The sequence below is a fragment of the Penicillium mononematosum genome (assembly GCF_028829835.1).
Source record: "Penicillium mononematosum strain IBT 11891 chromosome Unknown utg000005l:1.0-9366267.0:1.0-9372171.0, whole genome shotgun sequence".
NCBI lineage: Eukaryota > Fungi > Ascomycota > Eurotiomycetes > Eurotiales > Aspergillaceae > Penicillium > Penicillium mononematosum.
Genome location: NW_026643275.1, coordinates 2,673,436 through 2,692,307, shown reverse-complemented (window position 1 = coordinate 2,692,307; position 18,872 = coordinate 2,673,436). Strand labels below are relative to the sequence as shown.

General features: G+C 51.1%; 9 protein-coding genes across 9 annotated transcripts; 2 read left to right on the top strand and 7 right to left on the bottom strand.

The window, feature by feature from the left end:
• Positions 1–296: 296 nt before the first annotated feature.
• On the top strand, positions 297–4,636 carry N7519_009097 (putative protein kinase; the record flags this gene model as incomplete). Its single annotated transcript, XM_057295870.1, has 5 exons — positions 297–384; positions 435–621; positions 673–3,040; positions 3,102–4,568; positions 4,628–4,636. The coding sequence occupies 5 exons, from the start codon at positions 297–299 to the stop codon at positions 4,634–4,636; spliced, it is 4,119 nt and encodes a 1,372-aa protein (XP_057143752.1).
• Positions 4,637–5,209: 573 nt separating this feature from the next.
• Positions 5,210–6,529, top strand: N7519_009096 (endoplasmic reticulum-Golgi intermediate compartment family protein; the record flags this gene model as incomplete). Its single annotated transcript, XM_057295869.1, has 3 exons — positions 5,210–5,297; positions 5,355–5,945; positions 6,018–6,529. The coding sequence occupies 3 exons, from the start codon at positions 5,210–5,212 to the stop codon at positions 6,527–6,529; spliced, it is 1,191 nt and encodes a 396-aa protein (XP_057143751.1).
• A 203-nt stretch (positions 6,530–6,732) lies between these two features.
• Positions 6,733–8,826, bottom strand: N7519_009095 (uncharacterized protein; the record flags this gene model as incomplete). The annotated part of the gene is given in 4 exon segments (XM_057295868.1): positions 6,733–7,941; positions 7,993–8,246; positions 8,263–8,707; positions 8,770–8,826. 4 exon segments carry the CDS (start codon positions 8,824–8,826, stop codon positions 6,733–6,735), a joined length of 1,965 nt encoding a protein of 654 aa, XP_057143750.1.
• Positions 8,827–9,486: 660 nt separating this feature from the next.
• On the bottom strand, positions 9,487–10,549 carry N7519_009094 (RNA polymerase III-inhibiting protein MAF1; the record flags this gene model as incomplete). Its single annotated transcript, XM_057295867.1, has 3 exons — positions 9,487–9,993; positions 10,082–10,477; positions 10,544–10,549. The coding sequence occupies 3 exons, from the start codon at positions 10,547–10,549 to the stop codon at positions 9,487–9,489; spliced, it is 909 nt and encodes a 302-aa protein (XP_057143749.1).
• A 593-nt stretch (positions 10,550–11,142) lies between these two features.
• On the bottom strand, positions 11,143–11,984 carry N7519_009093 (AP-1 complex subunit sigma; the record flags this gene model as incomplete). Its single annotated transcript, XM_057295866.1, has 5 exons — positions 11,143–11,175; positions 11,357–11,631; positions 11,708–11,825; positions 11,888–11,921; positions 11,974–11,984. The coding sequence occupies 5 exons, from the start codon at positions 11,982–11,984 to the stop codon at positions 11,143–11,145; spliced, it is 471 nt and encodes a 156-aa protein (XP_057143748.1).
• A 971-nt stretch (positions 11,985–12,955) lies between these two features.
• Positions 12,956–13,614, bottom strand: N7519_009092 (MARVEL domain-containing protein; the record flags this gene model as incomplete). The annotated part of the gene is made up of 3 exons (XM_057295865.1): positions 12,956–13,171; positions 13,244–13,510; positions 13,573–13,614. The coding sequence occupies 3 exons, from the start codon at positions 13,612–13,614 to the stop codon at positions 12,956–12,958; spliced, it is 525 nt and encodes a 174-aa protein (XP_057143747.1).
• Positions 13,615–14,489: 875 nt separating this feature from the next.
• On the bottom strand, positions 14,490–16,733 carry N7519_009091 (PPN1 endopolyphosphatase family protein; the record flags this gene model as incomplete). The annotated part of the gene is made up of 4 exons (XM_057295864.1): positions 14,490–14,526; positions 14,581–15,310; positions 15,358–16,532; positions 16,591–16,733. The coding sequence occupies 4 exons, from the start codon at positions 16,731–16,733 to the stop codon at positions 14,490–14,492; spliced, it is 2,085 nt and encodes a 694-aa protein (XP_057143746.1).
• A 296-nt stretch (positions 16,734–17,029) lies between these two features.
• Positions 17,030–17,572, bottom strand: N7519_009090 (uncharacterized protein; the record flags this gene model as incomplete). The annotated part of the gene is made up of 1 exon (XM_057295863.1): positions 17,030–17,572. One exon carries the CDS (start codon positions 17,570–17,572, stop codon positions 17,030–17,032), a length of 543 nt encoding a protein of 180 aa, XP_057143745.1.
• Positions 17,573–17,978: 406 nt separating this feature from the next.
• Positions 17,979–18,819, bottom strand: N7519_009089 (uncharacterized protein; the record flags this gene model as incomplete). The annotated part of the gene is made up of 2 exons (XM_057295862.1): positions 17,979–18,229; positions 18,279–18,819. 2 exons carry the CDS (start codon positions 18,817–18,819, stop codon positions 17,979–17,981), a joined length of 792 nt encoding a protein of 263 aa, XP_057143744.1.
• Positions 18,820–18,872: the final 53 nt, after the last annotated feature.

The window sequence follows — 18,872 nt, the reverse complement described above, 5'->3', positions numbered from 1 at the left end:
CCACTTGCCCCCCCAAAAATTACCTTCTTTTTCTAGTTTACCGCCTTACACTTGCCCCAGCAACCCTGCTTCCCCCCCCAAATTTATTTGTCAAAGAGAACATATACCTTGGCCATTGCTCTTTCACATCTCGCAATGGAACGGTAGCTGTTTACAAGAGTCGCGCGACGGTGCTCAAGTATTTCTTGGTTTGAGACCTCGCACTTCTCCTGAATGCAATTGCGATCGCGTCTCTGGCACAGTCCAGTCCTCTCCTTTTCCGACTTTCCTTTGAGAACGCGCGAGAGCTCTAAACAATGCCGCCAAAACTGCAAACACCGGGGAGGGGTCAAGTACGGACCGAAGCAGCATACAATCTTTCAAATGATGATTCGGGCTCCGGAGGTAAGAGTTGAGATGTCGGGAAGGTGCAGCTAGATACTAACAAGAAACAGCAGAAGCTCCGGCCCGCAGGCGCCTGCAAAAGTCGGCCTCGACTAACTTCCCCTCGCACAATACCAATTTTGACACCTCAAACGGGGTCGCTGGACCGCGCACAGGTGGGATGAATAGGAGAAGGCTTTCAATTCGTGACCAAAGAGTCCCTCAGGGTCCACGACCGCAAGACTCTTCGCGATGGAGGTATGACCAGTTCTTCTCTCATGATTGGCTTTGGACTAACTCGACATCTAGCAAACCAAGTCCATACCCCCACTCTGGGAACTCATCTGTCGATTCTACGCTTGATTCCACTAAAAGCTTTAACCTTCGATCTACGAGCGTGGGCAACCTGGCAAAGGCTGATTCCAATCATGCAGACAACGTGGAATTCCTAGCGCCGGTCAACTTTGACGATTTCCATAACAGCATCATGGGTGAACCCAGCTTGAACCACTTCCCCATGCCCGGGAACAGTAGTTCGGGCGAAAATCGCGAAACAGGTCCGACAAATCCCTGGGAAAACCACACGTACGCGGGCAATGTATCGGAACGTACACGGGGTCCTTCCGCTCGACGAAAGAGTGAAGTGCAACGTCCGAATGGTCCGAACGCGGCGGGGCTCACAGCATCCTCTGCCAATACCCGCGCTCGCCGCCAGAGTATCGCCCAGCCGTCTGCCGGAAATGCTTCAAGGGGTCCGCGTAAATCTATCAGCTCTGGGGCATTTGCGCCTACCAATGCTTCGGCCAGGCGCGCCAGTTTAAGTGCTCGCAAAATCAGCACTGACACCGCGTCGTCAAATAACCTCCTTCGCCCTCGACTTCCAGAGTCCGATACCAAGGTTCCGTCTTCTGTTCGAAACCTGAAGGCAAAGTCATTCCAGCCCAGTCCAAGGGAACCCCGCGGTCAGTTTCTGACTGCCTCTGGGGCCATTGACCACACACGATCAAGTTCCACCAATGCCGTGCGGACCCCGCTAAGAAACCCTTCTGGCGCCGTGGGGACTCCTTCATCTGCCTCTAAGCGGGCTTCTGTTATGCCGCCACATGCCACTGGGCTTGGTGCTCGAACTATCAGTCCCACTGACGCACGACGACTGAAGCGAATGTCGGTTGCGCCTACTGCCCCTCCGATGCCACATACACCTCCCACCCAGAGCGAACCTCTTCCCATTCGTCCTCTATCATCAACTCAATCTCCCTCCCAAATCCCGAGGAAAAGCGTCACACCTTCCTCGAACCGAACCACGCCTGACCCAAATCGCAAGTCGTACAGTTCAGGCTTGTCTGTCTCTTCAAGCACCAGCTATAACTCGGCGCGGACTTCTGGAGGCTCTCTTCAAAACCGGCTGTCCCAAAATCTGTCTTCGTCCCGGCTCCCGACGCCCAAGCCACGCGCAGAGCAAGGGAACTCCAGCGGGGAAGAGGTACCACCGGTTCCAGCGATCCCCAAGGCGTACGAGTCGCCCAAAGGTGAACTGGATACGCCTGTCTTCCCAGCGCCCAGAAAGTCAAGTATTCCTGTGGATTTGGGCCTTCTGAATATTAAAGATTCAGACTCCGAAGCGCACACCACGACCCAAGTTGACAAAGTCGACCCTGCCGAAACGAGAACTCCTGATTCACGATCACGAACATCTACTGTTCTGGGAGGACGGAAGGGTTTGCAGCCCTTGAAATTGCCACCGCTGAATTTGTTGCCTTTGGGCACACCCATGGCGGCCAAAATCGAGGCACTCAAAGACAGGGACGAAGAGCGGAAAGCTCACACCCCCTCCAACCAAGTGATCTCAAAGACTCCCAGTACTCCGATGACAGCATCCAAGGCGAACTTCTGGTACCGCGATGAAGATGACCAACCGCCCCTCACTCAAGCACGAAGCAGCACCTCTCACTTTGCCGTCAGCTCATCAACCGCCGCCTTGCGAGCTTCTAGCAGTACCAGCGCGTTTGAGTCATTTGACACGCCAAGTGCACCTCGCAGCATCTCCCCCTATGCCTCATACACGCTGCCCAAGAGCGGTGCCGAGCTCAACCATCTCCGTCACCAAGTCAGCGCCGAGTACTCGAATCGGACGCAAACACACAAGTTGAATGGACCGCGACCTCAAACGCAAAGTGCCATTTTCACTCCCGCTCCAGAACGGCTCAGCCAGATATCGACGCCTTCGGAGCCTGAGAGTGTCACTGCCTCCAGCTCCTCTCTTCGGGACCGGCTTAAGGTGGCACGGCTTCGCAGCAACTCGAAGCCCCAAAAGCCAGAAGCCGATGCTGATCCAGCCAAATACAATCATATGCCACCGCCTAAACTTCCAGCCTCTGCAACATGGAACAACCTGTCTTCAGTCAGCTCGACGAGCCCTAATCTCAAACCATCGTATCTCAATCCTCGCCGACAGTCTTCCGTTTCGAGTGCGACAAACCTGACGACTCGGAAACCAAGTGTCAGCAGCGAGAAAAGTCTCACCTTGGAGCCAACTCCTTCCAACGAGTCGGGCGAAAGCGATCGCTCTAGACGCGTGCAGAGCACGTACATCTCTCCGGTTCATAAAATGATCAATAACGCTAGATCTAGTGTTGCGGCTGCTCCCCGGCCTACTGAGAGCACTGTTGATCCAGATGTGGCGATTGCAGATGCAGAGATGAAGCGACTTGGGTCTGAAACGTAAAGACTTTGAAAAGGCAGCGCGTGTGCTAGACGACTTGCGTCGCAAGGCTGGGCCAAAGGATCGTGTCAGCCCCGCCCAGGCCTTGAAGATGGCAGCACTCAACATCTTTGAACGGGGTGAGATCATCGATTATCGCGATATTTTCTTCTGCGGTACCCAGACTGCCAAGAAACATGTTGGAGATCTCCACTCCAGTGCAGCGAACTTTGGTTACGATGATGACCGTGGTGATTATAATATTGTCATCGGCGACCATCTGGCTTATCGGTACGAAGTTGTTGATGTCCTGGGCAAGGGCAGCTTTGGCCAGGTCGTGCGATGTGTGGACCACAAGACTGGAGCTCTGGTTGCGATTAAAATCATTCGTAACAAGAAGCGATTCCACCAACAAGCCCTCATTGAGGTGAACCTCCTTCAAAAACTGAAGGAATGGGATCCTCATGGCAAGCATAGCGTGGTCAACTTCACCCAAAGCTTCTATTTCCGTGGTCATCTGTGCATTTCGACAGAACTCCTTGGCATGAATCTTTATGAATTCATCAAGGCCCATGAATTCCGGGGCTTCTCGTTGAAGCTGATCCGTGTTTTCACCAAGCAGATGCTGAGCAGTCTTGTGTTATTGCATGCGAAGAAGGTCATTCACTGTGACTTGAAGCCCGAAAACATTCTTCTCGTTCACCCGTTGAACTCCGAAATTCGAGTCATCGACTTTGGTTCAAGTTGCTTTGAGAATGAAAAGGTCTATACTTACATCCAGAGTCGCTTCTACCGTTCACCCGAGGTCATCCTCGGAATGTCGTACGGCATGCCCATAGACATGTGGAGTTTAGGTTGCATTTTGGCTGAGCTGTTCACCGGCTATCCTATTTTCCCTGGAGAGAATGAGCAAGAACAACTTGCTTGCATCATGGAAATCTTTGGTCCTCCGGAAAAGCATCTCATTGAGAAGAGCTCACGCAAGAAGTTGTTCTTTGACTCTCTTGGCAAGCCGCGTTTGACTGTTTCGTCCAAGGGACGCCGACGTCGTCCGAGCTCCAAGGAGCTGCGACAGGCCTTGAAGTGTGATGATGAACCCTTCCTTGACTTCATCACTCGCTGCCTTCGCTGGGATCCTGCTCGTCGACTCTCCCCCCATGATGCGTTGAAACACGAATTCCTCACTGGTGTCAAGGCGCCCCGGCCCAGAATGTACACGTCAAACTCGCCGTCCAAGAGAGGTGCCACGTCTTCGGCTCGCCCTCTCCCTGACCCCCCAGGCACAACGCTGAAGAGCGGGTTTATGCGCGCTCGGGATGTCTCGGCCCATTCCCCGGTCAAGGGTAGTGGCAAACGACATTCGACCGTAAACGGTCCTCCGTCCAGCCCTGGCAAGCGAGGGTCCAGCAATTCTACTACTACTGGGTCCGCCCTTCCTCGGGTTTCGGCGCGGAGTATTAGTGGGAAGCCAGACCTCGCTACTGCCGCGGCTGCGACAAGCCTGGTGAGTTAGGCCGGCGACTTAAACCAGGGCCAGAGAATGGGATGCTGACAAGCCGACAGAGGAAATGATCTTGCACGTTTTTTTTTTTACCTTGCTGAATGCCCTGTAATACTAATCCTTTTGTTCATTACTTTCTCATCCTTGCATCGGGTGGTTGTCATGTCAGCATTTTGTTCCTTGAGATGCATTCATGTTATACCCCCTTGTTCTTGCATTTGCATTGCGCCCATGATGACCTGAGTATCGCTTATACCTTATGTTTTGCTCTTGCTTATGCATTTCCCTTCGTTTTCTTATACTTGATGATCCCCATTCAGGGCCATATGGTCCCTGTGTACATTGTTACCTCTCATTGCATTTCTTAAGAGTTTACGATGTATTGCTCGTGGGTTAGAGCGATTTAACGTTGTGTCGAGTGGCTTCTATGGCTGAATTAATGATGTGATTTTGAATTATAGAAGCAATTCTAGTAAATAAGAGAACCTAGATGATATACAACATACAATATATGTACAATATAAAGAAGACATGTACGTTGTCCGGCATGTCCCCACTGGGCAATCGGGCTACTTGGCCTCATCGCCTTATCTTATTTACTCCACTTCTCCGACAACAACTTCTTGATGGGTAATTGATTCGCAATGAATGGCTTCGAATCTAAGGGCCTGGATGAAGATTCCTTCGGGCCTAAGTCCAGTTTGGCTGCCCTGAAGACCTTCGACGCCTTTCGTGAGTACCTCGAAGCTCAAATCATCTAAACAAACTCTCACTCACATCCATAACCAGCCAAAACCAAAGCCGCCTACACAACCCCAACCCGCAGCGGCGGCCAATGGACCGTCCTAATCCTCATAATATGCACGATCTTCAGCTGGTCCGAGTTCAAAACCTGGTGGCGCGGCACAGAAAACTACCACTTCAGCGTTGAAAAAGGCGTCTCCCACGAACTCCAGCTAAACCTCGACATGGTCGTCCACATGCCCTGCGACCAACTCCGCGTAAACATCCAAGACGCAGCAGGCGACCGCATCCTAGCCGGCGACCTCCTCAAACGCGACGACACAAACTGGCTCCTCTGGATGCAGAAACGCAACCACGAAACCAGCGACGGCATCCACGAATACCAAACCCTCTCCCACGAAGAAGCAGACCGTCTCGCGGAGCAAGAAGCAGACGCACATGTCGGCCACGTCCTCGGCGAAGTGCGTCGTAACCCCCGTCGGAAATTCGAGAGGGGTCCGCGTATGCGTCGCGGCGTTGTCGCCGACGCTTGTCGCATCTATGGAAGTCTGGAGGGGAATAAGGTGCAGGGAGACTTTCATATCACGGCGCGCGGACACGGATATCGCGAGAACGCGCCGCATCTGGATCACTCGTGTATGTTCTGCATCTGTCTTTCCAAGCCACGCCATCCTTGTATCATACAATATAACTAACTGCCCTCCCCAGCTTTCGACTTCTCCCACATGATCACAGAACTCTCTTTCGGTCCGCATTACCCGACCCTGCAGAACCCGCTTGACAAGACTATCGCCGAGACAGAGGAGCACTACTACAAATTCCAGTACTTCCTCTCCATCGTGCCGACGCTGTACAGTCGCGGCAAGGGCGCGCTGGATGCATACACGCGCTCGCCGGATGCTGCCGCATCGCGGTATGGACGCGACACGGTCTTCACGAACCAGTATGCGGCGACGAGTCAGTCCAGCGCGATTCCGGAGTCGCCGATGGTTGTGCCGGGGATCTTCTTCAAGTATAATATTGAGCCGATCCTGTTGCTGGTCAGCGAGGAGAGGGCGAGCTTTTTGTCGCTGCTGGTTAGGGTTATCAATACCATTTCCGGTGTGCTTGTTACTGGTGGCTGGCTTTATCAGATTACTACTTGGGCGGGTGAGATCTGGGGGCGGAGGAAGAATAGGTCGTCCGAGGGTTATTTGACGGGTAAGTCTTCTATGGATTGAGATGGAGTAAGATTTAAGATTTTGGTGTTTCTGTTCGAATGTTTTCTGTGTGTTATTATATCGTGTTCCTTCAGATATCCTACATCAATTGCATGGAGTTCACTCTTTGCATCAAGGTTCATTGGTCGACTCCAAGGTTGAGTTCGACCTGGTATATAGTAAATGATCGTACATCCCGCATACATGATGTAAAGTTAACTAAACTAAACCTCAAATATCTCGCCCATGCCGACGCCTGCACCTTCTGCTCCGGCTCGGCTGTCGACCAGATCCAGACGCCAGCCGTTCCAGTCATGCAGCTTGCTCTTGATATTGCGCACCCACTCAACACGCTTGCGGCCTTCCTCTTCAGCCTGCGCACGCGCGAACGCATCTTCATCGAACTCGTCATCAAAGTTCTCTTCGGAGACAAGCTCAAGACTACCACGGGTACCAGGGGGATGAGATGGGTTAGACGATGAAGCGCGGGCACGGTTTCCACCAGCTCCCGTAAAGGCAGCAAAGCCGCTAGAAAGCACCGTGGAGAAAGACGAGTGCTGTTGCTGGGCCATGCTGCGGCGACGGGCATGGTCGGGCCGTCCACCGACGAGATCGACGTCGTCGAATGCATTGGCTGCGTCGCCAGAGCCAGGACTGGGTCCGTCGTCCGGGTAGTGCTCCATTTCCTGGCGCTTCTCTTGCCAAACGCCGCGGCGCAGATCGAAGACCTCGCCTTCCAGCTCGCGGATGCGGCGCTCAAGGCGCTGGCGTTCTTCGTCCTCGAGCTCGTCCAGGGCGTCGTCGTCGGCGCCTCCGCCGGTCTGGCGAGTTCGGATCCGATCACTCTCTTCGCGGAGGCGGAGGTTCTCATTTTCGATGCTGGCGATCTTTTTTCGCATGACGGCGATTTCTTTGTCGGATTTCTCGCTCTCGCGTAGCCGGGTTTGGTGCCGGGCTTCGCTTTCTTTGTGGAGATTGCCCATTGCCTGTAGTTTCTTGTCTAGCGTCTCGATTTTCTTTTCCGATTCGCTCTTTTCGTTCTTGTACTCCTCGATCTCACGCTGGAGATTCTTGATCAGCGTTTCGGTGGATGTCTTGTCGACGCCTTCCTTGACGGCTTTCTCGGAGGCCCGCGTCAATGCCTGCTTGATGTCTGCCAATTCACGCTGGGATTGATCTAGTGCTGATTGGGTCTTTGTAACCTTCTCCTCTAACGCTGCGACCTGAGACTCGTGTGCATCGTTAGAGGATGTTTGGGAAGTGACCTGTGCGCGGAGATTTGAGATCTCCAACTCCATAGACTCAATAGTGGCTGACTTGGACTCCAGCTGACGAACAAGGTCTGCTGGCGGTGATTCTGTCGCACTTGTGTTTCGATGTGACCGGGTCTGGAGCTGTGAGTTCTGTCGCTGAAGGGAAGCAATTTCCTCTTTCTATTCAGCAGGTTAGCGAAGACGGCCATCACAGGATACAAGGTTTCATACCAACGACTCAATGCTTGCAGCTTTCTCTTCTGCCTGCTTCAACTTTTCCTTCAACTCCACGCCATCAACACTCGCTTCCCGCAGATCCTCCACTTGCTCCTCAGTCTTGCGCCAGCGCATAGTTGCATCCGAGAGTTCCTTCTCCAAGCGTTTATTATCTTTCTCAAGCTCCTCAATCTTAGTAGACTGTTTGCGGAACACTTCGTGTACCGACTCCCGTCCCCGGTTAGGGGCGGTAATGATTGTGCGGGGGACTTGAGCGTAGCAGACGGAGAGGGGAGACGCTGCCCTGCGAGACGGAGGTCTTGCGGAACGAGGATGACCGCATCTTCGACTGGATTGATAGCGAGGGTTGTCGGCCGTGGTTGGCGCGGGGTGTATCGAGCCGGGCTGGCAGCGGCTCAGCCTCTGGGTCAGGAGATGTGGGCGCTGGAGGCATCGGTTCGGTAGGAGACTCGATGTTCGTATCAGTGGCAAGTTGCGCGGTTTGTTCTTCTAATTCCTCTGGTTGTTCAGGGCCCGCGGCCTCCGGTTGCGCGGCCGACTCATCTTGCGTGTCTGGCTTCTCCTCCGCGGAGACATCTGCCTGCAGTGTTTCTGGGCTCGGCGCATCTTGAGTAGGTTCTGCCTCTGCTGAGGTCTCGGCCTCCTTGGTTGTGTCTGCTCCAGCGGCGGGAGTCTTCTTGGCCTTCTTTTTCTTCTGGAGTTGGGCAACCTAAAGAACAACAATCAAGTTAGCGACCTAAGCAACGCCATCTGTCACACGCGCGGAATTACCCTTTTCTTGGCTGCGGCCAGCTTCTCAGCTTTGATGCGCTCCTCGTCGTCAGCCATAATGAATCGTTTGAATTGTATGAATGTAATCAAATGGGGAGGATGAAGTGGAAGGGAGAGAATGGACAGCTTCCCCCGATGCACGGACCACGTGTCTGATCTATATGCCCAAATGAGATACAATTTAGTCTCAACTACATATATGTACGGAGTACAGACCGATACGCGAGATAATCACTTGTAGCCACTTTACTATTAGATCTGAGTGGTTATCACTAGTTAACATCAACAAGATAACATCAACAAGATAACGTTGACACCACATAAGAGGGTCGAGGGGTTTGCTTAGCTGTCGAGCTAATGGCAGGTGATAGCATTTCAAACGAATTCGAGATTTCAGATAAAAAAGCTTAGTTCATGATATTAATAGATCTGCGTGAGGCAGCACAAATTGAAGTGAAAAAAAAAACACGACATGGGTGATACTAGACAATAAGTCACAAAAGGTCAGGTCGAGGGGCATCATGTCAATATTGACCGTTCAACAACGCCCCTCGCGAACAAAATACCATGCAAGTTGATTGCGCCAGTCAAAAAGAAAAAAAGAACAATAACCCAACACCTCCGGCTAGAAAGATCATACCCGATCAACGGGACCAAAAGAAGACATACAAGAAACGAACAAAACAAAAGCGCACAAACCGAATCATGTGGTATAACTTAGACTTCCATGGAGGCTGCAATTTCCTCACTCATGGCACGGACTCCGCGGCGGGCATTTGGAAGATGCTCGTCGTCGTCACTGATCACGTACGGGTCATATTCGTCCACTCCGGTGCGAATCGTCTTTGGAGGGCGATCCATCTCATCATCACTATCGCTGGCGATAAGAGATGATCTAGCCCGTTCTCCAAACCAAAACTTAGCACGCTTGCTAGAGCTAAGATCCGGCGTAAGGTATCCCTCGTCGTATGTCCGCTTCCCAGTAGGTGTAGTGGCCATCTCGTCGGGGGTGTGGCTGAGGATTGGGATCGCGCGGAGGAAGATGTAGCAGACGCGCTTGCGAATCGGATTGAAGAAGAAATAATGTAGACTCCAGATAGCCCCATCATCGGCGTCGGACGGGTCCTCCTCGGGCGAATATGAATAGATAGAGCACTCCTTAAGCGACATGTGCTCATCTATTGTTTTCCATACCCGGGGGGCCCCACGCAGAAGATGATCCTGCTGTGTAAGATCCAGAAAGTGTCCCGGGGGATGCGGGAGACAAGTTGGTGTTCTCGCGCGGTCGCAGGTTGAGCAGCGTCGAGTCAACTGTGTTCATGACACGCTTCAAGTTCCGTTCCCGCCGGAAATCAGTCGGGCGCAGGACTTGTGAAAAGTCGTAATCTGGGTGACTGGCGTTCAAAGTGGCGATCAAATAGGCGAATGTCCGTCGGCTCGAATGGTCGCTCAGGGGTCCGAACGGACTTGATCGCGATAGATTCAGGGTCTCGGCGGCATCGTGTGCATTTGGAGGTGAAAGTGAAGCTGAAAATCGAAGCACGGATTCATATTGAGCCTCCAGCGACTGCTCGATATGGTTGTAGAGTTTCCGATCGGAGCGTGCCGCCTTGGTGGTGTAAATATCACAGCCGCCGGTGATGTGGCAGTCGGTTGTATCGAAATTCAGAGAACTGGTTACGTCCTCGAACTCTGGCAGTGGGAGAAACTATATTACAGGGATGGTCAGCACACTGATAGAAAGGCACTTTGGGGCCGCGACCGCTGGATTTACCTTCATCGTGAGGTTAAACCGGGGTAGTGGAGATCCCCGAGATAAGCCGATAAGCGTCCTAGGATGACGTGGCACAGTCTGCGATTCGAAGAGACCGAGTCAGATCTCTCCTTTGGTGTAGAGAGAGATAGGGAGACGCGAGAGAGCGATGTGAACACTGCGGGTGATTGAACCGAAGATGGAAATCCGATGATGTCGATGGCTGATAACCGCGAACAGGGGTTGGATAAGGGGATCAACACGAACTACACAAGGCAGATCGCAGGTCTTATAGCGAAGTCAACACCAATGCCAAAGAGGGGTATACAAAAGAGATGGGAAATGAAGTAGGAGGGGATGTCCTTGGACGATCTTTGGGGAGGGGATTCCGGAAACAGTCACGTGTGGAAGGCGTGGTCCAGTAGGAACCCGCACTGACCTCACGAGCAATCCAACCATGGAAAGACTGGAAAGACAGGAAAAGACCATTCACAGGCCAACTTGTTCCAGGTTGCGTGTTATATCTTCCGATGCCTGGAGGTGAACAAGTTGTATTGATTAGTATAGAAAACTCCTATGTACGCCACAAAAAAAAAAAGCAAGAATCCTGCTTGCTTCGGTTACATGATCTTGGTGACCACATCTTCCTCAACCTGGGGAATAATTAGCCCGGCTGAAACTTGGCCATGGCTGGGGAAAGAAAGGGGCGGGGATAAAGGGTCCAAATATAGACATATAAGAGCACATAGCAGCACCTCTCTTGGCGGTTCTTTCTTCTAAAAGACAGTGCCAAACAATGCCCATAGAAATAAAAAGAAACTTGTCCTAACTCACCTCCATATCTTCCAAACTGTCCTGCTGGCTGATACAGCGAAGAACATTCTTTTTGCTGGTCTCTTGCATTTCCCCCGCAATCAATAACTCATCAAGAATAAAGTATGCTTTCTGGAAGTTGAAGATGATGTCCAGCTCGCAGACATTGCCGTAGTACTTGTCCATCTGTTCGACGTAGCGGTGCACCACCTCGAGGGTGATCAGCTCATTATCCGTCGAGGCACAGCCAGCGATGAAGAAGAGTGAAGCGTAGCGACGGTAGACAACTTTCGAGTCTAGTGATATAGAGTCCCTGTTAGTCCAATTCCAGCTCGTCGGCAAAAAGGGGGTCGTGCGGGGATAGAAAGCCACCTTTGTACTCCAGGAAATTGCACATCCGCGTCCGGCGGGACAGCACCAGCTGGGTTACATCCTTGATGATCTTGGCCTTCTCCTTGGGAGAGAGTGTGGTGAACCACTTGGCGAGACGCTAGAGAAGTGTTGTCAGTTGGTTCGGCCAGGTGTTATGTAGTTGGAGGTGACGAGGCATACCACTTTGCCCTGTCGGGAGAGCAGAATCAGGTAGCTAATGAGGAGTTAGTGGTCGCAGATATAACATGACAGCAGGACAATCTCACTTGACAGGCATATTGATGGAGATGTGAAATGAAGGGATGGAGAAAAGTGTCTGGGCGGAAGCTCTGGAGAAATTCTTTGGGTGGAGCGGAGGGGAGTTTTGCCCCGCTAAGCCCTAGCTTAACAATTTAAACGTGGAGATTCAAGATGGAGTTGATTTCAGAGAATAGTTGTTTCTCCTGGAATTTTCCGTAGGTTGTAGGTTGTGTTTTGCGCACGGGGCCTGGGGTGAGTCAACCCTCGCCTCCATGAGGTACATGCATCTACAGCTCCTTGGAACTATGCATCATATATCTTTACATAGCTAGCATTGGAGCCTCATGCATGGATTTAGACCCTACTAAAATAGAAACAGGATAATTTTACGATCGGGCTTTTTTAAATTTGTTGGTTATCAACATGTGCATGCTATGCTATGTATAGTTTGGAGATATATAGATGCGTCGAAGCTGAACGGTGCAACATATATGAGTAGGGTTTACGCTCACTCGAGCATAACTATGCGAGTGTCTATGTCCCAGGACTTTGCAAAATTAAATGAATACTCAGCATCAACTAACTAATTAAAAAGACATAAACCAATGGCACAACACCTAGGAATCCAAAGTAAAAAAAAAAATAGTCAACGCCCGGTAAACCCAAAGGCGACCGACAAAACAAATATTATTAATAAAATAAGTAGTAGCACATTAAGTATCAGATCTCCCACGACCGAGACCAAAAGAGACAACGTTCTGTCGAATCGTCACAGACATGAGAGACATGGAAGACATCAAAACCAGAGCCCCAAGCTCCTAGATCGTACAAAGGCACCTTCGTACAACATCGTATACCGACATCACCTCCTCAACGCCATTAACCAGAACCACAACCAGAACCATGGTCCAAAGTTTTCAAATTACCAGGTAGTACACAGACACAGACGAGAGCGACAACCAAGCCCAAGGCTCAGTCTCCATCACACCCGCCTTCACGACAGACCCTTTAAACCTGAGTCATGTTAGGACGGCCGCCGCGACGGCTACCGGTACGGCTGCGCGAGGGGCCGGCAGAAGAACGCCACATGAACACCGAGACGATGAAGGAGGCCATGTAGCCTGCCCAGGCGAACCAGAGGAAAGCAACCGAGGCCTGGGCCTCGCGGCAGCGCTTGGTCATGTCCTCTGCACCATTGGTGATCTCGTTGCTCTTGAGGTATTCCTGATAGGGGTCAGGGTTAGCGTTGATTCGCATTTGCATATTCAGGGATCTGCGATATATTGTTCAACTTACCTCGTTGTTGCAAGAGTGGCATTCCAGCCTTGCGGCGAGGGCGATGGCAGCACAGAAGAAGAAAATGCAGTTCAGGGCGTCGATGATGATCATGATGATCGGGTGGCCGGACCAGTCGATGTTGTAGGAGGCCGGGATTAGGTAGAACAGCGTGAGCATTGAGAAGACCGATACGTAGATGGAGTAGTTTACGGTCGCAGGGTTCCCGGAGAAAGCTTCAGCGATCATGTTACCGATGAGGGCCATAACGAGCAGGGTCCATAAGAACTGGAATTGGTTAGTATTGGACTTGGGACTCTGGATAGCTCTTCGCTGTCGATTGCACATACCTCCCAGGCTCTGAGGCCTAGTTGCACACCCCGGAGACTCATTTTGTAGTTATTTAGATCAGATAGTATCGAGATTGATTAGACTAGATTGCAAAGCTGTAGAGGTATAAGATGCGAAGTCGAGTAAAGAGTAGCCTTTAAAAGTCCAACAGTATATATGGGAAAACGACGTTATAAATCGGATGCACCGGAGGTCAGTGATGACATGGAAAAGCAACATCCCCAAACCTAAAAGTCGGCCCTACGTCATGTATCCGGCATCAAGCGGCCCTATTGGATTCAAATCACATGTTTAATTGGACGTATAGCTGTTGAGGATGTTGGAGATGAAATCATGAGAGGTTGCACTCTGGTCAATGATGAGTTCTTGACTAGATTTGAATGAGGCCTTGCTTTTTACTTGATCCACCTTTTTTTTTCTCCTTCATTCCAGTTTTACAGATTCTGCAGATTCTGCTGGAACAGAGGAATCTAGGCTCCATTCCTTGCAATGCGTCTATCATTTCCGTTTTGTAGGTTTCCCCTCATTGACATTGACAAGTTGGGCATTTTAACGAGGAACGGTGCAGCTGACATATGTAAGTATCATGTGCCTCCTGGGCTGTATGGAAGATTTCGTAGTGGTACTGGATAAGGTCAACGAAATGACATAAACCGATCAAAAAAATTAGAGCCCTCGACTTTCGCGTTATTAGCACGACACTAACCAATTGAGTTATGGAACCGGTATTTGAAGGAAAGTATTCACTTTATGGTTCTATATCCTAACAATCCAGCGTAGGTTCAATGAACTTCCATTTGGATAGCCAACTACAATCCAGGAAAATGAATACCTGCCTGCATGCATAAAAAGTAAATTTCAATTTCAGTCAGTGCAAGTATGCGCGACTTGCACCGGTTCGCATCGCGACCTTTCATTAGTTTCCCTTAAAGGCACTTTGCACGGATCCATATCTAGAAAGGTCAGCATTTATGTATATATCCAAGATCCACTCATGTACAACTTACCCTTGTGGGCACTGCTTACCCAGTGCGGCACTACCACTGCGCATATAGCAGACCTTGGACTTCTGGCACGCGATAGTAGTGCAGCTGGGGCTCTTGACACTCCGCTTCCCCTGGTAGGTGTTGTGCAGACTGACAAGTTCCACGTCCTTCTCCATGGCCTCGGTAACCCGGTGCCAGAACGTGGCGTTCAACGGCGCATCCTCGTCCCACCTTGCTGCCGGTCCATATGTATCTCGGGTGGAGTATTCGATCTCAAAGGTCGGACCTGTGTCCTCGAGAGCCGGGTACTCCGACACATTGCTGTAGAAGGTGTATGCTTCGTAAACGTTGAAGTCGCCCGTGTCGACCTCGTACAAACGGAAGCCACTGTTCAGGTTTTCCAGAGGGGTTATGCTGGGCATGACCCAACCGGTGGTGAGGGCATTGTCGGCATCCTGCACAGTCCCGTTGTTGGCATAGTAAACCATGAACTCGTCCTCGTGGGTGTGTCCGAAGAAGATGTTGGCAATAACATGGGGCGAGTAGCGGTCTACGATCTGGTAGAATAGATCGGACGGGTTGGGGAGTGGATTTTTCCCATCCCATCCACTGAGGACATGGCCGATTATCCAGACACGCTCACCGGCATCCTCGGCCTTTTGCAGCTCCTCGATCATCCAGGAGAACACTTCAGAGTTGTCGGGGTTGGTGGTGTTGATGAAATTCAACATGTTGTGCCGATACCACAAATCTGTGAGAGTGAGTGGACAATTCCCAAATAAGTTGATAACAACATACCGGTGTTGAAGGCAATGATGCGTAGTCCGTAGTGTGTCTTGACAGAGTAACCGCCATAATGAGTGCTCGCTTCATCAGCGGTCTCACGACTAATCCATCCTTCATGGCGCCACAGTCCAGCCAGGTGTTCGTAATTCCAGCTTTGCTGTTCCCCCAGACGGCCAGGGAGGTTATGAGGAGAATCGATGTTTGCAGGACTGGTGTCATGATTTCCAAGTGCAGCAAAGACAGGACCAGAGAGATAGTGTTTGAACATGCCATAAATGCTGGTCTCTGTATACTGAGTGAACGCCTTGGATATCTGGGGTGCCGGATCATGCGATACCAGATCACCCGTATAGAGCGTCCACGCAAGGTGGTCATCATATTTTCCCTTGCCAGTTCCAGTCAGAGGACCAACAGCCTGCAAAGCAGCAAGACCCAAGTCATACGGGGTATCACACAGGAAAGAGCCATAAGCAGAGGCAGAAAGCAGTGGGCTGTCTTCGGAAAGGTCATTGTAGTTGTCACTCCGACAGCAGAGGCTGGACGAGCAGTTTGCTTCGGAACTGACGGCATACCGGGCATCAAGATGGAAGTCTGACAGATGTAGTACCTTGATCCGCTCGCCACTTGCCTTGGGGACCTGGACATCTGCAGGTTTGGGCTTTGGGAAAAGCTTGGTCGTGTCCAGCGGGCTAGTCGTCGGCGCACTGCAATACTTTTCGCTGAGGGAATGGCAGATGTATTGACCATCCAATCCTTCTACATCAGCGTACGCCAGTACCTGAGTCCAGATAGCACCGAAGGTGTTCGAGGCAAAATCTTGCTCACAGGTCTCATTGGCATGGAAGCGAAAGTCCTTGCACAGGCTGATCATGGCATTCGGAACAAGATTCGGGACATGCAATGCTGCAGGCTTCGCTGCGGCGAGAGCGTTCTTGCATTTGGTGCAGCCGCTCTCTGAGCTGTTTGACTTGATGATGTTGGTCACATTGGATAGGGCTTCCTGAACCAGCTTATACCTTTTTCTGGCAGGCATATGAGTTCGCGGCACAGGGAAGTAGACCTCATCCTGGTTGTCCGGAATGTTGTCGGGATCAGTCAACTCGTAAGGGAAAGTGAGGTCCAACACTGGATCATAGAGAATTGGCTGAGGTTGTTCGGTTGGCTTGGCCGGGGAAACGTAGTACGATCTGTCATTCACATTAGCAAACCTCTGTGCCTGAGCTATCAAATAGTCAGCATTCATACGAGAATGCAGAGGTCGGAAACCCAGCAGCAGCCACATAGGACGAGTCTCCTGAGAGAGAAGCAGCAAATGCAACATTCAGGATTAGATTTGTAGTCCCCACGAGGACCAGGAAGGCCATCTTGAATGAACCCGAGTGTCTCATTGTCGCCGGTGAATGGGCTAACCAGAGAAGAGTTGAGAGAAGAGCAAAGAGGAAAGAAAAAGAGCAAGAACGAGGGTGCTTAAAGACTTCATGCAGGTACGATGCACGTGGCATGGAAGGGGTATGTGAGTGGAAAGTGAGATGACAACACTAGAACAATGTAATTTTGAGCTTCAGTAGCTTGCTATCTAGCATAACTTCATTGAATGGTCAGTCCCTTGAAGTCTTTTGATCCAGATACATGAAAAAAAAGGTATCACAATTCCAAATCCCACAAGCCTGGTAAAAATGCGCATCTAGTTATCCCGAGAAGGTATAACCTTCAAAACTGTCCTGTGTGACCGCCATATAATATAGGACCACCAGACTGAAGATGCATACACGAAAGACCGCATCAACCACTCCATCCACAGCGGGCAGTAAGGGAAATGAGTCGGCGGATTACGGTGTATCCGGGCGGCAGAGTGGTAATAGAGCGACTGGCTAGAGCTGACAGAGACAATCTGTTCGCGCTCACGTAGGACATCCCGCACTACAAGCACAGCAACCTGCTGAATCATCCCAAGGGGCATTGGGGGGAAGAGAGAATGCACATGGTGACAAGCTGGATCCGAGCAAGGGCCCAAAGTGTCATGGGCTTGCAAAGCTTGAGAGCCGATGAGTGGCGTGTTGTTGAGTGAGCAGGCTGCTGCATTAGGATCCCAAAGGCCGGGGAATTTGAAGCCCGTTGAGCTAGCCGACCTTTTGAAAGTTGGAGGTGACATACTCGATTCGGCGATGACGAAGAGCAATTTGACGGATTCCAAGAAGCGAGCGATAGGTATCAAATGTAGTGCCATGTCGCTGCACAGCATAAATATTGGATGCCCACATTCCTTCGTGGGCATTGAATCAATCGACTTTGTACTTGTTCATCTGGAACTTGCTAAGTATTCAAAGTGACGAGGAGGCGGGCACAGAAAATAACTGGCGCGCTGATGTATTTTGCCGTTTCAACCCAGCCATGGAAAGCACTTGCACCAAAGAAAGCGTGGGTGCACTGGGGTCTTGCTCGGACTTGCATTTTTTTTTCGCAATGGAATGCCACCATGGCCTGACATGCATCCAGGAAAACTGCAAGTCAAATATCGAGAAACACCAGAGGTAAAAGGGCGCAAGTGTATCACCCACCCAGCATAGAGAGAGAGAGAAAAAGGGAAAAAGGGACCCAGAGGACGATCGGAAAACCGACCTCTATAACCCAGTTTAATCTTGAGAGCTCTTGGAAGCACCGCTAGAAGGAGCCTGCACACAAACAAGCTCAACCATGATATCATCTGGACCGTCGGGTGGTATACTGTTATAAGAAGGGGCGCGACTGATGATACCAACAGCCACCTGGGAAGCTTGGTTGCGGGCGCTCATGTCATCGAGGTACCAGACCTGCCAAGGCCAAGCGCCCGAGCCAGGTGGCATGATGGTGACGTTTTTATCAGGGACTCGTTCTTTGGCGAAATCTAACAAAGTTAGGACGTAACGTCGGGAAGAAAAGAATAATTGACATACATTGGACTGGTATAGCCGCGACGTCAAGAGTGGGTGGGGGACACGAAGGCAGGAGCGGCGGCTTCGCCAACATCTTGCTGAGAACGGCCTCCAGAGGCTTGGAATAGTACTCGCCCGACACGGCAAGATGATATATGCCATTCTGTAGGGCAGACTTAAGATCATGGGAACAATCTTCCCCCCAAATCCCATCACATCCATTGTTCGCCCCGGAAGGGGTACCGGTCAAATTGCCGATCCTGAGGCCGAGTTCGGACGTGCGATTTGAGTCGACAGCATTCAAATTGATATTGTTGTTTTGATATCCCAGCCAAAACGCCGTCTTGGTCATGGGCCCTTCGCCCTTGCCGGAGGAGCTGACATCGAAGCCGTAGTAGAGCGTGACGGGGTCCGGGAAGAGAGGGTTGAGGTCGAAGCGAATCGCAGTCTGAGCGATCGAGTCGATGCATCCATTATTCCAAAACGAGCAGAACTGAGCCGATACAGTTTGTAGTAATACCAGCAACAGGGTTAGGGACCCGAGGCTCAGATTGAAAGCCATATCCAGGGGTGTTATATGACCAGCGAGAGTGACCGCGGAGGCCCTCAAAGTCA